General features: G+C 32.6%; 1 protein-coding gene across 4 annotated transcripts in view; it reads left to right on the top strand.

The window, feature by feature from the left end:
* cv-2 (crosveinless 2-secreting protein) overlaps positions 1 to 18,929 on the top strand; it is a 206,171-nt gene that overhangs the window by 53,684 nt on the left and 133,558 nt on the right. For all 4 annotated transcript variants that reach the window (XM_089634115.1, XM_089634118.1, XM_089634116.1 and 1 more), the window contains one exon: positions 3,680 to 3,822. In XM_089634115.1, the coding sequence (XP_089490241.1) occupies positions 3,735 to 3,822 (88 nt within the window). In that variant the 5' untranslated portion in view covers positions 3,680 to 3,734. The remainder of the gene's footprint in view (positions 1 to 3,679; positions 3,823 to 18,929) is intronic.

The raw sequence follows: 18,929 nt of genomic DNA on the forward strand, positions 1-18,929 counted from the left end.
GGGAGGAAGGAGTAAACATTGGTATTAAAGAGACCCATGTTGTAGGAGGGAGGAAACACATATGCCGGCAAATAGTTGGACAGCCGAGCTGTTGAACTCAAGAATGGGTCGTAGAAGCTACTTAGATCGCTGTGGAAAAATTCTCCCAACTGAGAATAGTTGTGTAGACTTTCCAGATAGCATAAACTATGCACATTGCATTTAGCAAACATTTATTTTAGTTTGCACTTAAATTACCTATGCACTTAAGTATCATAAGTAAATTAGAACAACGATTTTCCTTCTCGTATTATATGGTCATGAAATTTTAGACTCTATTAGTATTATTACATACATTTTGGCCAAAATTGACTTTCTTTTAAGTTTTTCTTAGTTCTATTTAAAATACTTTTAGTTTATTTTTTGGAACTATAAGATTCTGATTGCAAGTTAGGAACATCTAAATTCTATTTAAAAAAATATATAAATATATTTTTAGAACAATAAGGTTCCATCTGCCAATTTGCGAGAAACTAAAATTAAATGAAAAATGACAATTATGAAAAAAGTGAACATGCAAACGTATGCCATAGAAATATCAGAGTAATCATTGAAAAAAACATAGCTTTTAGCAAAATACATTTGATAGTGTGAATTTAGCTAATTACCAAAGTAACAAGGTTTTATGTGTTTGTTTTTAAACTGAGTAGTTTGGCTAAATGCCACGTGATTTTATTATGTATTTTATTATTATGAGTATGTATTTTATTCGTAACTTTGAACCTCAATATTTCCGTTTTAGGCACATGCAGATAGAACCTTGTTGTCCCAATGGCACGATCTATTGATTTCAACGAAAGTTTTGAACAAGTTTATTAACCTTGAGTTTGATGTTTGATATCCATCTTCTAATAATTTTAATCAATAATCCTATTTTGAGTTAAATATGAGAAGAAAAACTCACATTAAAACTTTGACATCAATAACAATGGCCGCCAAGTGAATAATGGATTTGAAATTTAACGAATAACTATTAAAATGCATTATTTTTCCTTTCCGGAAGCTGAAATATTTACTTCTCATTATTAACTAAATTCTGCTTCACAGTGATTTTTCAAACAAAAAATCTATAATCTTCAATAGAATCCATTGGTTTATTACGGCAAACCAATAACTAATTTTCCAAAGGTGTAAAATTTGATCACTAATATTCTTTTAATTATTACGTACCTATGTGTTTATTTTGTATGAAAATAAGTTTTTTTCCCTTTCTATTGTTGGGAAAATAAAATGCTTTATTTTTAATATGCACCTCTTGCACAATCTTTTAGACTAACTTTAATTATAATCCTACCGTTTTTATTTATATGCTTACTGTTATTTTTAGGTACAAAAATATAATGTGTACACTTATATTACCCACGCACAGGCTGCGCCTTAGTGGGTTCCCTTTCTTATTATCATAAATCCAATGTTTTTCGCTGTATTTTAAATGATTTAGATAATGTAAAAGGTCAAGTTTTATGTGTAGAGCGTACACAATATTTTCATCTTAATAGGTATAAAATCCTTGATTTATCAGGGTGCATGAAAATTAAGTCCATTTTCACTCAAGAATATATTAATCAGATCACGATTCACGATGCAAGGTTTAAGCTTAGACACACAATCTACCTGTGGTTTGTAACCCCAAATCCGCAATGTCAGTATATTTCAAGAGGTAACCACACATTCGCTCTCTCATTCATGCATCTTTGTCACACTTTACCAAACACACATATACTACAATAGGAAAGAAGAAAGAAGGCATAGACAGAAACATTCTCTAGAGTCTTGGTCGTAAAAATTTTTCACATATTCCATTGCGTTGAATAAAGCGCACTATCCACCAAGAACGAACATAGTTCTAACTTAGTTGAGTATTTTTTATACATTGTTTTCCACCACGACCGTGTATGAAAAAGGTTCGTTACGATGCAAGCTAAGCTAAGCTAAGTTAGTACTAGCTTTGCTTCGTTCCCGGAATCGATATCGCACTTAAGCTTTCATGTTATTTTTTGCGACAAAGTGTTCTTTTTCAATGTTTTAGCAACTGAATACGTGATAAGATATTTTTTTATATATCTTTTTATTTGTGATTATGGTTTAGTTATTCCACCATTCATTTGTAGATCCAACCAATTCATTTGTATTAAATTTTTAAAACCGAAAAAAATTTAACAATCCTGAGAATTGAGGAAATGATTTTAGATTTTCACGGCCAAAAGCACTATCGTGATTTATTGTGCCAAGTTGCACTATCTTCCACTTTAGTCAATTTTTCAGACAGCGTTGCAGTGTTCATCATAAGGGCAGATTCGATTAGATAGAATACTACAACGCTGTCCGAAACTGTGAATAAAGAGGGAGGTAGCTCAACACGGTGCAATATCTCAAAAATTAATAACTCTGATTTATAAATATGGTTCCCCGATTTGGTGTCCTCATTATGCAATCTACCAATTCAAACAGCAGTCAGTAAGACAGTTCTACATATGAAATAGGAACAAGAAAAACCCGAAATGCCTAAAATGCAAGATATTTTTTGTAGTAAATTTAATTTTTTTATAAATTTTTACATTTTATATCCAGCATATACCTATTCTAAAACTACTACAATAATATTCTATTACCTATGTACTAATTTTTGGACTTCACAACATTGAAACATAATGAACGAAGAGCTTTTTAAGACTTTAAGCTACCTTAACATTTACGGGGAAAATATAAAACATATAACAATATTTAATACTTTAATCATAAAAGTATAGCTAAAAAGGTTAAAATAACATAATTGTCATTCTTAAAAAAGTAATCAACAATATGATTAATTAAAAAATAATTTCTAAAATTAATCTCGATGTAAGAAACAGATCACGAAGAAAATTTTAACATTTGTTAAGATTCGTTTGGGCTTGATGAAGTCTTCAATAAGAGACGCATGTTTTTTTGTTGTTTTGACTGCACAAAACTGCATTTCACCTTATTTAATGTTACAAAGAGTTAAATTATTCCCGACCCGGACAAAACACTTTTACTAATGGTCTGTAGACCATAATGACTGCTTGTTACTATTTTATAGGAGAGAAGAAGTCGTTGATTCGAAACATTTAATAGCAATATAGTATTTTCAACCATCTCTCTCTCTATGATTATGATTAATTAAATTGATATATTCTCCAACTTATCTATGAAATTCAAACTAATCTTCAATGAGTGTTGATTTGAAAAAAAAACTTTATTTCAAAAAACAGTCCTTGATTTTGCACTTGTTACCACTGTTTTTATATTAATATTTTTTATGTGATATCTCACAAGAAAGGGATAAAAGCATTGGAGCTATGTCGCTACTCAGTTGGGTAGCGTAGTGAGACGGGTTAAGGTAGGAGTGATAGGAAGGGGTTTATCAATGCGGGACTTGAAAACGGGAATTTGAAAGAGGAAAAACAGATGCCGGTAGCTCGTTCCACATATGAGCAGTCTCTACTTTAAAATGTAATATAATTATATATTTTCAATCCAATACTCAGCGCATGATGAGAACATTTTGTAATTGAAGACCTTACTTTTATTTTGCTTTTATCATTATGTATTATTTGCTATCACTCTGTTAAATGTTTCTAAAACAGTATATAAATTTGTTTCTCTTGTTCTGTTTCAGAGTTCGGTGGCCCCCTGTCCGTGTGGGGCCCCGCGCCCCCGCCCCCCGTACCATCATGGCTGGCCGACCACCCTTCCTACTCCTCTTCACCGTGCTCTGCGTCGCCTGGGCCCCCGCTGTCCGAGGGGTTGACGGAATCATTGGTAAATATACACCCTCTCCCCTTAATTGTAGTCGCGATAAGTTCGGAATATTGAAAAACTTATCATTTTACCACGGCGTAGGTATAGTTAAAACGGCCTTAAGTTCTAGGCTTAACGGTCGCCATAACTATACCAACGCTGAACCAGCGAATAAGATTCTAATAAATATGATTAAATAAATATAAAAAAATGATGGTTTATCGGTAAAATAATCAATTTATTAATAATCCATTCTTAAAGCTGAAAACAGTAAAATATTTGAGTGGTTAAGACGCTTGTCAAGGTAAGATAAGAGATCCTGTGTTCGATTCCTAGTTGTGACCGTTATCCATTTACTTTTCTGTGTCTTGTTCTGTTTCATTTTTAATTTCGATTTAATAGTATTATCTTCTTCTTCAGAGCGATATATTACATTTGTAACGTTCAAAATAAGTAAAAAAAGAAAATAAAGTTCTTACTGAATATTTATTTGCATCAAGATCATTGCTTTTCAAAAGCAAGCATTATTAAATTTATAGACGTTCAAAAAGTTCATTATCCGTTCACGACTGAATCCTCAGACCCATATTCATTTCTTCCTCTCTTCAAAAAGTCCCTCCACATAGCATCTAAAGTAAAAAAAAAGTATAAACAGATTTCTTCCATAAAATTGGAGTTACACCAAAATTATTGCTAAGGGACACATAATATATGTAATCGTGCCTCCCGTTTTGTTCTGTGTCCACACACAGAAAACTTGCGGATTTGAAATAATGTTAATTTATTAAAAATCTGTTCAAATTATTCGTTTTCATGTCCCCGTATGGGTAACGCCGCCCCGGGAACCATTTATTGGATAACCAAAACCAAAATTCTTTCCTCAGGGTCTCCTGTGTGGAGCTAAGGTAAAAAAAGCACGAATATAGCACAAGTAAGTCGGAACACGTGTTCTTCAGAATAATAATATTTTCGTTACTCGCCCATTATATTTATTTTGATAAGGGCACCTGCGTGATCACGTCTTCAGATATATTCTGAACGACTAATATTTTATTGGGAAATGATCATGCAGTCACACTTTTAACAGTATCTTGATCAAAAAAGCCGTACTCATTTCTGTCCGTGCATCCTCCCGCCTCGCTACCGGTCTCCCGCCGACCTCGAGTAATAATGTGATTAACAGATATATTTCCACGACTGGTTATTGGAATAATCTCCATTGCGAACGTCGATAATTAAGCTTTAATTCACCATTCATTCCACATTCCGAATTTTATAATCCTACCCGGGAATTGGCTCGTCCGCGCTGATCCGTAAAACAACGGGCAATGCCTCACGATACAGAGCGTCATGTTTTGAGTTCAGGGCCTACCCTCGACTCAGTTACGTTACGAGATTTTACTAACCAACTAACCATACGCCATTCAAGAGGACATAGTACCCTAGAAACAAATCTAGCAGTCTTAAGGACGGGTATTTTCACAGAATTTGAACAATTTATCAAATTTCATAATTAATATTCAAATTTTGTTACTATCCAAGAATTCAAGTAAAACAATTGTGATACAATTGACCCACGATGATATTTTATTTTTTATTTATTTATCTATTCACTTATACATACAGTTTATAGGTATACATATTGACATTGGGTACAAGTAATACAGATAGATGTTCTATATATAAAACGTGGCAGTAGAATGAAATGTGATATGCAACTGTATATATATATATATATATATATACATGATTGAAGCTTAGGTATTAATGTTCCGTGAATACTTCACTAGTAGAACCTGTGCCAAGGTGTTCGCATGGGTGTTATTCTACCGTCATAGGTGGAAATTAGAAGCTTTGTTGACATGTTCATCATAATATTATATAGACACAATGTAGTAATTTGAGGTAAGTTACATATCAAAATGTTCTGTAGACACACTGTAGTAAAAGGGTACAAATACATTGTACAAATTTAGAACATGATTTAAATTTCATAATATTATAAATGAGTAATGAAAAGAAAAGTAAGAAATATACATGAAAGGAACTTAATGAGCAGTTAAAATAATAACAGAATTTTAATCGAGCTTCCACAGAACTTGAATTTTACCTACTCACTACCTATATCTAATTAATATTATGATATGCACGGGTTAATTAATATTTTTAATTAATAACATTATAGTGTTTTTTTTTAATATTTTTTAACACTGCAGTTTTACGTAGGATAGAACTAATTAAGTACATGTATAGTATTTACAGGATTAGAGTGTCAATCTTGGTAATCTTGGTTGTGAATTATCACTAAATTACGCTATAAACTTGGAATGTTATTATTAACATGAATTCATTGAAATTATCGGCACTTAATGGCGATACTAAATACCGTAAGCCTTCGTGTAAAATCATCCCATGGCACTTAAATAAAAAAGCTCGTCATTAATGAATTTGCCAAAGTCATATAATTATTATCACACTGCGTTTTAATAGCAAATTTATTACCTTAATCGTAATTGAGACCTGATATTTTTTCACTCAGATGATGTTTATATTTCGATTTAAAAAAATTAATTAAACTGTTCGTTATTAAATATTTCCCACAATTACAAAGTCTCATAATAATATATATTTTACCAAAGTAAATTAGTAAGTAACATCCAAGTGCTCCAATATCTATGCTTTGTACAACCAAAAAGGAACTAAATCACTATTTGGTTGGGCGATGTTCTGGAATGGGTTAAGAGAGGGGTTCTATTAGGAAGCCATGACATTTTACAAAATAATTAAATCAGAGAAACGACCAGTTCACATGCTATCGAAGTGATCTTGCTGTATCTAAACCCATATTCCGTTTTTTTGTATATTTTAACTTGCAATAGAAAATCCAATAGATTTGAATTCCTTACGAAAAAGGCGCGTGTATGAAATCAATAAACTTGAATAACTTGGAGAAAATAGAAATTTAGACCAAATACATAATTTATCAATCTCTTCCCTGAAATGGTAATACATACTTTCAATCCAGATTCGAGAAAAAATAAAGACTCGTCTTCGTAAGTAGTGGTTGTGTGTTTTTTAGTATTTATGTAAAAACTGACATTTCCTTTTACAATCTGAGGGAGATATAAAGATGTGTCCACACATCCACATTTAATTGCTTGTTAAATAAACGATGTACCTAACTACTTTCATACTCAAGACGTAAAAAAATGTACAAACTCTTATGGCTTGGGGATACTCGCATAATTCTCTCATTTTCTGCACTAAGCCTCAGCAGTCGAGGTTGTACAAAATATTTTATCAATTTAAGTGCATAATTTAATATTAGTTTAACGCTTGGTACCAAACTATCACATAATAAGCAGCGTTTTATTGATACCGGTTGTATTGCGTAGCTGGAGATAAAATGAATTAGTCTTAATCATAATAATTGAGAATATAACTGCATTGTAGTCAATAGATATTAACTTACGTTTCAACAGGTAGCTTGAAATGTGTAAAGTTTTAGGAAATCTATCTATTTATATAAAGAAGATTCTCTGGGCGGATATGCGGACACCAACGTATTTAGGTGCGTCCTTCAGTTCTACTGTGATTTAAAGTGCTAAAGAATAGACGATGAACGTAGATAAGGATACGTTACCCATATTTAAATCATTTTAAAGAGCACCTTTCAATGTATTTTTGCACACCGATAGTGGTTCAAACTGATTCGAACTAATTTGGAACACTCGCCCGAAGTTCTTTTGCAGTCCCACGATGTACACTTGTACTACGAGGGAAGCAATCATCTCTTCATTCTGATTTATCTTACTTTTACTCTATACTACCTATTTAATCGGAATTGAAAAATAAAAACCCTATTTTGCAATGAAATTGTATTTGGACATTTTCAATTGCGAACTGAATAAAAATAAAAAGTTCATAATAACTATTCTGTTGTTGTTCATATAATTCGGTTAGGAATTTCGTGTGCGTCCTATGTGACCTATGACCTATGACCTATGTCCTGTCTTCTGATTATATTATGGGTTTGTTTTATATAATTATTATGTAATATTTCTCTTCATTTCTTAAAACAAGGAAGAAATCTAAGAAATTATCAAATTTAAGTGTTTTTTTCCCTACAAAAATAAATTACCTATATCCGATGAAATAAACGTATTTTATTTGTAGTAGATATTTTGAGTACTGTGAATTTCTGTAGGTTTTTTGTAAAAGCTTTTTACCTACATGATAAATATTCACAATGTATTTTCGTTTAAATTAAAATTTTCACTTTAATTTAAAATACAATATCATTCTCTATAGTTATTTTTCAAGTCTGAACTAGTTTTATAGTATGATTGACACACTGGCCAAGCGTCAAGTCAATGAATATTCATAGTTTTATCACCTCTCAATGTAGATGTTTATCTCGAGAATTGATATAATTGTAAATCTAATATTGATATAGTTTAAGCAATGACCTCCCTGGCTCATATATAGATCTCCCTGGCTGCGTGTTTTGCTATTGTAATATTTGATTTTTGTTAATGAATAGTTCGCCAAAAGAAAACAGATTCATGCAGAATTTTCAGAAAAATGCCTTTCAGTAATGGAGAATTGATTAATTTTTTTGCTTATCTTATACTACAGAAACAAAAAATACAGGTTACAGTGATGAATCAATTTACAGATATGAAATATTTCATAGTGAGTATCTACGATGTGTTTTTTTTTAAATGACGTGAGTTAAAAAAAATATGTATTAAAAAAAGTCGTCTTACAAAAAAATGTTATATACGTGGTAACTCAACACAATGACGATTCTACACACCAATTTTACAAAGTCATTAAAAACAATGAATTAAAACTAACCTGTAAATCTAACCTATTTTTTGTTTTATCACTTTTCGTGACTTTATGTCACTTTTTAAAGGTGTGTTGAATTATCATTTTGATGACTTATACCGTTAAAATTCTTGTTTCATGACTTTTTCAAAGAAACAATAAGCATTTTCAGGGAAAGGAAGTTATTAGAAAGGTTTAAATTTTTTATTTGAACACCGCACAAGAATCCCAACTACTCCCAACCGTCTGGATACAGTGAGACCATGGCATCCCCAATTGGGGTGTGTTGTGAGGCTGAAGGTTGTGGGGGGGGGGAGTACCTGACTATTCAGATCTGGTCACCAAACACGGCTAAAACCATTTTCAGCAAAGTTTCAATTCTGAATGGTGGCACTTACACCAGGGCAATACTGATAGTATATTCCACTCTGAAATGTGCTGCAATATTTAATATGTATTATTTTTAATCAACAAATTGTGAAATTACACAGATTAATCAAATTAAATTTACTTGCGCACGCCGTAAGAACCCGCCACCTTCGGTTTGCTAGTTGAAATGAAAGCTTTACCCCTCGACCACCGAGTCCATCATACTACTTTGTGCCTGAAATAGTATTATTTTTATTATACTGAATAAATATCTAAAGTAACTCATCTATTAATTGTCAAAGCAAAGTCGCTTTAAAATGTCCCCTGTCTACTGAATCAATGGTGTGAATAGCTGTCTTTGATTTGGTTTGTTTAAAAATAATAAAAAGGCTGTAAAAATGCTTAGCACCCCACTGACAGGCTCTCAGTCTCTCGGGAAAAAGTTATTAAACTTTAATTTTGCAGTCAATGTTGTCGTAAATGCGTACATATTTTTGATTACGAGAAAATTATAGCTTTTTAAACGGGTAATAAATTTGATGCGAGATATTTACCAGCAAATGTATTGCTTATTTTTGTATACGAACTCAGGGCGTTCTCGAATGTGGCAAGTTGTTAAGGCATTAAAATAATATTAAAGTCAAGAGTCTGCTCAGTCAGGTAGGCACGGGAGAAAGTGTGTACAACTGACAACTATTCTGTATATCTATCTATCTACATATTATGAATGTATATGCATATATACGAAACAGGTATGTGTAATGTTCATGTGTGCGTGAGTAGGTGAAGCTCATATTTTCTATTTAAAAAGATTTGACGAGGATTACTATTATATTATGGCGTCGAGTGAGTAAATCAACAAACGTATTTCTAAATATGTTTGGAATACAATAATTTCTATTTTGATTCAATGTATTTATTGCAATAACTTTTGAAAAATATACAAATCAATGTAGTATTTATCTAATCAGCCAAGAAGATGATAATATTAATAAATTTAAAATAGAAAAAGACACAGAAAACTCTCACTCAGTTTCTGAGCTCTCTGGTCATTGATCTACTGAGACCTGATTATTTTCAGCCATGTCCATGTTCGATCTCATATTTCAATTGAAGAATTACTAATTTTATCCTCAATTAATTCCCTTTTTTGGTTGTTATCTGTTTTGCCGTTAGAGTGTTGTCACGGTCAGATAGTGGTCCTAGGTTTGATCCCCAGTTGGGACCGTTACCTTCTTATTTTCTGTGTCTTTTCTCTTCTATTTTTGCATTTATGAATATTTTCTTCTTTTTTAGTGATTTTTTATTCATATATTTTATTCATTTTTGGAGTTAATTTCAAGAACCACTTTTGACACTCTTGAATAATGAAGTATTGAATAATAAGAGTGAATGCAGCAAATTTTAGATGGACTGAATGCAGTGAGTTTGTTAAATCCACAATGTAGTTTTGTAACTTAATACGAAATGTGATCCCAAAATCGTATTTTTAAAAATCTTCAAAATAATGCACAAATGATGTAAGAGTATATAGAGTGAATGCAGCAAATTTTAGATGGACTGAATGCAGTGAGTTTGTTAAATCCACAATGTAGTTTTGTAACTTAATACGAAATGTGATCCCAAAATCGTATTTTTAAAAATCTTCAAAATAATGCACAAATGATGTAAGAGTATATGAGTAAGATTTAGAAATATATTCTAAGGTTCTTTTGTTTGATGTGAATACCGCACTTAAGTGCCAACTGCTCCCCACCAACCGTTTGCAGCAAGTAGAGATGAGGAAGATAAGAGTGGGAAAGTATGTACCTACATGACCATTCTGATTTGGTCACTAAATACGGCTAAATCTATTTTAAGCAACGTTTAAATTCTGAATGGTATTTTTTCACTGGGACGATCCTGGGTATCTTGAACGTGCCGCAAATATACCCTTTTTTTATTAATTAATCGTGAAACGACAAAGATTAAGTAAATGAACGCGATTTGTACCTCTGTACGCGACCTCCGAATCCTTAGTCGATAGTCTTCCCCTCAATCACGGGTACCACATAGATCAAAAATACTGTATTCAATATTAGTATCGATAGAATGATGCAGAAGTGAACGGAAGAATAAGTCGGGGACCTGAACCTCCAAAGCTGAGATGGCATGATTGAAACCTTCAAATCATGCCAAGAGTCGGAATAACAGAACAGTACCTATATTGTATTGTACAAGTACAGGACAGCTCCGTGTAGCGTTTCATCCTCTCTGCCTACATCTGCTGTACTCACGGTTACTCACAGTATATTCGATGACATTTCAAGAATGCGCCTCACGCAAAAGAATTCGAGAATTTGACCATAACTAATTATTTTTCTAATCTCCAATCTGACACGTTCAGCAATTGGCCAGCGTAATTTCAGCATCCGCCTCATTCTAAGCGCCGTGCGCTGCGCCCAGGCGTGGTCAATATGGTACCAACTAACTGGTCCACAAATCTCCCAAAACAACTATAATAAAGAACGGCACTTTATAAAAAAAGAACGTCTTTCTTAAATAATTTTCTAACTCTTTTACATACAAACACGAGATCTTTTCCAAGACTCCAAATTTGAAATTATCAAATCCGGTCTCATGGTATTTTGGTAATGGGTAAAAAAATGCATGCAATGTACCGGTCTTTTGCGTGTTGTTTTTGTTTTTTTGGTATAGTGCCAGTGTTTTGTTTGTCTGTTTAGGCTATTTGTTTGCATCTTCGCCATAGTAAGCACCTGTTTTGGTTTGGTACCTCGCAGGTGCCGGGTTTAGAGCGCGCATAGGCAAGGTCGTCGGCTCGCGGACACGTCGAGCAGCGCGAGCATTCTTGGGAAATTAATTTATTATGTTCAACATAATATGCATGTTATTATGAAACAATGATTTATTATTTTTTTCTTTATTTAGGTGTGTCGCCAGTTTTTTGCCATACCAAATTAGACCAGCAAGTATTTGCAATAATTATTCTTAAAAAATATATTGCCATTGATATTGTACTCAATAGTGTCTAATCGTTTGGGGTGTGTGAACTTTATTGTAATCATAACAACTTCCCCATGATTGTTGAATGACAGCAGTTGTATAGTGGCATATTTTTAGACAAATTAACACGAATGAGTATGAGCGAGCCCCGAGGGAAAATGACAAGACATATTATTATCAAGTTTAATTTGTGGAACTCTCTTTTATTTCAAAGTTTTTCTTTGACATATTCAATAATTATATTCATGAATTTACAAAAAAAAAATTTTTTGAAGTGAAACTTCTTTAGGCGCGTAATGAATTTTCGGGGACGGAGTAAAACCGAGTCACGATCGAAACGAAAATGCGGGTACCCCCACCACCGATTAAAGTTCATTTGATCTAGTCAAAGTTTTGAAGTAACATATAAATGCTTCTTAGCTCATCCCGACAACTGGCGTTGGTGGTGTAATGGTCAGCATAGTTGCCTTCCAAGCAGTTGATCCGAGTTCGATTCTCGGCCATCGCACATTATTTTTTTGTTTTTAACGCCTTTTTCATTCAATATCTTATTTTTTAGTAAGTCAGAACATTTTTTAAAAGAAAATAATATTGCAAAATAATAAAAACACTTATCTCACTGTGATAAAACATTACTCCGCTAGAGCGCGCTTTGCGTTATTGTGTTGGATTAAAATTATTATCTAATCCGTATATTATGATAATTGTATTACATTTATTTAATTAATTTATTTATTTTGATAATATGTAATAATTTTCAAAGTTTTGAAGTAACATATAAATGCTTCTTAGCTCATCCCGACAACTGGCGTTGGTGGTGTAATGGTCAGCATAGTTGCCTTCCAAGCAGTTGATCCGAGTTCGATTCTCGGCCATCGCACATTATTTTTTTGTTTTTAACGCCTTTTTCATTCAATATCTTATTTTTTAGTAGGTCAGAACATTTTTTAAAAGAAAATAATATTGCAAAATAATAAAAACACTTATCTCACTGTGATAAAACATTACTCCGCTAGAGCGCGCTTTGCGTTATTGTGTTGGATTAAAATTATTATCTAATCCGTATATTATGATAATTGTATTACATTTATTTAATTAATTTATTTATTTTGATAATATGTAATAATTTACAGAAAAAAAAATTAAAACTATCTCCCTCTGATAAAATATCCGTTCGCTAGAGCGCACTACGCGATCTTGTGTGGGATTCTATTTCTGTACATTGTACATTATTTTTAAAAATATATTATATTGAAGTGAAACTTCTTTAGGCGCGTAATTCGGGGACGGAGTAAAACCGAGTCAGGATCGACACGAAAATGCGGGTACCCCCACCACCGCTCACCGTTCACTGTCCCTCTCTCACCATATGCGCTTGTTGAGGTGGGGGAGCCGCTCACGAACGTTCTCTCTCTTCTCTTCTTTCCTCTCTCTCAGACACCAGCGAACTGCGCCACGCCAAGCATCAGCTGCTTGGTTAGTATACTGCGTCGTGAGTGTAATACGAGTGAAATACGTAATTGATTGTGGTTCATACGGTTTAACAAAAGAAGTTTCACTTCTGTCTTGCGTAGGCTTGACACACCCACTTTTTTTATAAAAAAAAAGTTCTGCTGTGTAATTATTATTAATACTCATGCCAGCTGTTCGGCTCCGGAAGGCATTTTCAATCTGTGGAAACACCACTTAGAGACTATATATTTTTTCCATGTGCAATGAAAAACAAATTGGTTATTATTAATAACCCTTTAAAGTATCCCCCAATTATTTGGCTAAAGTTTGCTAAAGTGAGGTGTTTCAAAATTGATAATTTAGGAGTTTCTTTTTCTTATAATAATTTTACTAACTTTAATTTTTGTGTTCTATTATAATAAATGAACTTGGCTTAAACATATCTAGGAGTGGCAATCGAACTATATTTATTCTTCGATTATTAAACTAGCTTTAGGATTATTATAATTTTTATTGATATTCACTGCTAAATATTGAGTTTAGGGCCTTTTTTGTATATGTAACGGAGTTGGCTTATTATTATCATTGAGTGATTTTATCTGGGAGATGTTACTGTATTTTATTTTAATTTTAAAACGATCGTACACGTTCTTTGAATCTAGTATTGAAAAGGCCGGAAAGTTTGTCCAACGTGTACACATTGTACATCGTTGCATCCGTCAACACATAAAATATTTTTTTATTGAATGTGTACGTAAAAAAATATTGCTACTTCCAAAGTGTCCAAAGTATCCAAAGTGCTTTATAGAGAACTAGCCGAAGCACTCATCGTTACCCTTCCTTTATTCTGCTTCAATGGATGTGAATAGCGGATCGGGGGAGTTTCTCGAAATCTAATCGTAAGTATACATTTGCGAACCTAAACGCGAACTGAGCCACGAATTACGGGAAAGGAACGGAGAAACTGCAAGCGGCGTTTTGAGCTATTTGCGATTGCTTTGTTCCTTTCCTATAAGCTGAGGTTCAGTTCATCAGTTCGGCTTGCGTATGTATACGTAGCATAATGTAGACAGTTTCATATTTTTTTGAAGTTCAAGACTTTAAAATTTCATCAATCTCGGAATAAAATTTCAGACTTTTATAAAAAAAAATACCCACTTCTATAATAGCTGTTATCGTTTTCAGAGTGTTTTTTCACTAATTAAGTTCTCTTTCAACAGAAGACGTCTTCATTTATTTTCTCGCTAAAAGTAGATACTTAACTTCTTCAAATTTTGCAAATTCACTTTGTGGCACCATTTTATTAATAAAATAATTAAAACACTTTGTTTTTACCACGATAATCTTAATTTTTTATATAAAGTCAACATGTTTCGAAAACGATGTTCTCTTCATCAGGACAATTAATGTACTAAAAACTAAATTGTCAAGTATATAGAGACAGGTGTGAGTAGAAAAGGAAGTAGTGTGGGGGGGGGGTTGAGGGGAGGGGTGAGAGGTGGAAATGGGAGGTGCTTAGAAGATCAAAGACAAAAAATTAGAATGGAAATATGTTTAAGACAGGGTTATTCACAAAATTATTTTGATTTTTTTTTATTTTTTTTTTATTAACTTCCGATTTAGTGGTCCGGGTTAAATCTTCCCCAAAGGAAAAACTTAACCCTTCCACTCACTTTTCCACAAATGATCATCTAGTCAATCAACATTATGTAAGTGCATTATATAAGCAAAATAAATACAAAACAATACAAGAACAACACGTCAACTCACCAGAGATCAAATGGGAAAATAATTCACCGACTCCAGATATTTCCATATCAGAGGGTTCGGCTCGGTAGAACTTCTAACAGGGCCTATAAATCCTACTGATCCCTCAACATAAATATTTAAAAAATCTTTTGTTATCCTACATGTATTCAAAATGACCGACTTTTCCATCTTTATATATAATTTTTTTGATAGATCTAATACGCCTAAATTTTTAATTAGAGAGCTAGGTATAATGCCAGTAGCCGAAATAACGAATGGTAATATTTTTACAGTCGGAGAATGCCAAATTCTTTTTATTTCATTTCCTAAATCTGTGTATTTTCTTATTTTTTCACTAACAGATTTTTGAATATTACAGGAATTTGGAATAGCGACATCAAAGATATAAGTTATTTTTGAAGTGAAACTTCTTTAGGCGCGTAATGAATTTTCGGGGACGGAGTAAAACCGAGTCACGATCGAAACGAAAATGCGGGTACCCCCACCACCGATTAAAGTTCATTTGATCTAGTCAAAGTTTTGAAGTAACATATAAATGCTTCTTAGCTCATCCCGACAACTGGCGTTGGTGGTGTAATGGTCAGCATAGTTGCCTTCCAAGCAGTTGATCCGAGTTCGATTCTCGGCCATCGCACATTATTTTTTTGTTTTTAACGCCTTTTTCATTCAATATCTTATTTTTTAGTAGGTCAGAACATTTTTTAAAAGAAAATAATATTGCAAAATAATAAAAACACTTATCTCACTGTGATAAAACATTACTCCGCTAGAGCGCGCTTTGCGTTATTGTGTTGGATTAAAATTATTATCTAATCCGTATATTATGATAATTGTATTACATTTATTTAATTAATTTATTTATTTTGATAATATGTAATAATTTACAGAAAAAAAAATTAAAACTATCTCCCTCTGATAAAATATCCGTTCGCTAGAGCGCACTACGCGATCTTGTGTGGGATTCTATTTCTGTACATTGTACATTATTTTTAAAAATATATTATATTGAAGTGAAACTTCTTTAGGCGCGTAATTCGGGGACGGAGTAAAACCGAGTCAGGATCGACACGAAAATGCGGGTACCCCCACCACCGCTCACCGTTCACTGTCCCTCTCTCACCATATGCGCTTGTTGAGGTGGGGGAGCCGCTCACGAACGTTCTCTCTCTTCTCTTCTTTCCTCTCTCTCAGACACCAGCGAACTGCGCCACGCCAAGCATCAGCTGCTTGGTTAGTATACTGCGTCGTGAGTGTAATACGAGTGAAATACGTAATTGATTGTGGTTCATACGGTTTAACAAAAGAAGTTTCACTTCTGTCTTGCGTAGGCTTGACACACCCACTTTTTTTTAATTTTGTCATAATAATAATATTTAAATTTCTATTGACATTTTTCCTAATTTCTAATATTTCTAAAAGGTCTAACTGAAAACCACTAACATTAGTGTATAAAATTTTAAAACCAGTATTTATGTCAAATGAATGGTTGAATTCAATTAGATGGTTAGCAAATTCCGAATAATTATTGCTATTTAGACATCTCAAATGTTCCTTAATCCTTGTTTCAAAATTTCTGCAAGTTTTACTTATGTAAAAATGGTCACAATCATTGCAATTCCATTGGTAAACTCCGGATTTTTTCATTTTTAAGTCTTTGTCCTTGTTATTTAGAATATAATTTTTCAATTTATTATTAGTATAAAAAGCTGGCTGTATTGTATTATGAATTTTTTTCCCTATTAAATTAGAGGTTTGATGATTTACAAACAATATTTTTCTCCATTGCTTTTTAATATTATCACTAAGCTGGGTAAATGTAGGACAAATGAAATTTTTTCTTATATTTTTTGTTTAGTATGTCGTCTATTAATTTGGAGTTATAACCATTTTTGAACAAACTTCATAAAAACATTAAATTTACATTAGAAATAGGAATTAATTGCAGCATAAATTTCTTGGATTTAAAACTAACTATAGTTAATAACAAAATTGAATTTAATATTTTCCGAAAAGAAACATATGCTGATATAATTATACACAACTCATCTAACTGATCTAACCATCCATTTTCACAAAAACTCTTAGCTTTCCATCATTTGATCAATAGTTTAATTAATATCCCGTTATCCCCAAATAATTTCAAAGCTGAACTTATCACCATTAAAATAATTGCATCTAAAAATGATTATAACTCCAAATTAATAGACGACATACTAAACAAAAAATATAAGAAAAAATTTCATTTGTCCTACATTTACCCATTGCTTAGTGATAATATTAAAAAGCAATGGAGAAAAATATTGTTTGTAAATCATCAAACCTCTAATTTAATAGGGAAAAAAAATTCCTAATACAATACAGCCAGCTTTTTATACGAATAATAAATTGAAAAATTATATTCTAAATAACACGGACAAAGACTTAAAAATGAAAAAATCCGGAGTTTACCAATTGAATTGCAATGATTGTAACCATTTTTCCATAGGTAAAACTCGCAGAAATTTTGAAACAAGGATTAAGGAACATTTGAGATGTCTAAATAGCAATAATTATTCGGAATTTGCTAACCATCTAATTGAATTCAACCATTCATTTGACATAAATACTGGTTTTAAAATTTTATACACTAATGTTAGTGGTTTTCAGTTAGACCTTTTAGAAATATTAGAAATTAGGAAAAATGTCAATAGAAATTTAAATATTATTAATAATCAAACTAATTTTGTGAATAACCCTGTCTTAAACATATTTCCATTGTAAATTTTTGTCTTTGATCTTCTAAGCACCTCCCCTTTCCACCTCTCACCCCTCCCCTCAACCCCCCCCCACACTACTTCCTTTTCTACCCACACCTGTCTCCATATACTTGACAATTTAGTTTTTAGTACATTAATTGTCCTGATGAAGAGAACATCGTTCTCGAAACATGTTGACTTTATATAAAAAATAAAGATTATCGTGGTAGTAACCAGTGGCGGCTCGTGACTTTTGGGTAACTACAGTGCTAATATTACAAAAAATGGCATTATTGATGTTGTTGTAGCTGAAAACGATTTTTTATTTTTTTTTGAAAAATTGATTTTTTGTATGAAGATTTTCAGGAATTCCGTGCGGCGCACGGCTATACTGAAATTTCCTGAAAATCTTCATACAAAAAATTAATTTTCGAAAAAAAAAATAAAAATAGTTTTCAGCTATAACAACTTCAGAAATGTCATTTTTTTTAATATAAGCACTTTAGTACACCCAAAAGTCACGAGCCGCCACTGGTAGTAACAAAGTGTTTTAATTATTTTATTAATAGATACTTAATTTCAGCTCATTATGTATAGGACGGAGCGAAAAACTCTAAAGCATTTGTATCAAACTATAAAATCCACGCAGAAAATAGTACGCAAATTGGTTATCGCAGGAACCCACCGTTCGAGTATTTTGGTAGCTTCTACCTTAGAGTTAAGCAAACCCTTTTCCATTATTATTAACATATCTGCTACATGTTACTGTATAAAGTTGCGCCATGTTAGGATTAACATCAAGAGTAATGCCCTTGCGTCTTATGAAATAGCGAACAACTTTTTACACGCGAGCACCAACACTCACAAACATCCCGTCAGGTGTTTCAAAGGTGCATTTGAATGGCGTCAGGTCGGCTAGATGGCTAGGTGGCTACAGTCCGTCAAGAAAGTTTAGATATTCAGGAA

Source organism: Hesperophylax consimilis, chromosome 8 (genome assembly GCF_061612785.1).
Source record: "Hesperophylax consimilis isolate HC1 chromosome 8, BYU_Hcon_1.0, whole genome shotgun sequence".
NCBI classification, from domain to species: Eukaryota; Metazoa; Arthropoda; class Insecta; order Trichoptera; family Limnephilidae; genus Hesperophylax; species Hesperophylax consimilis.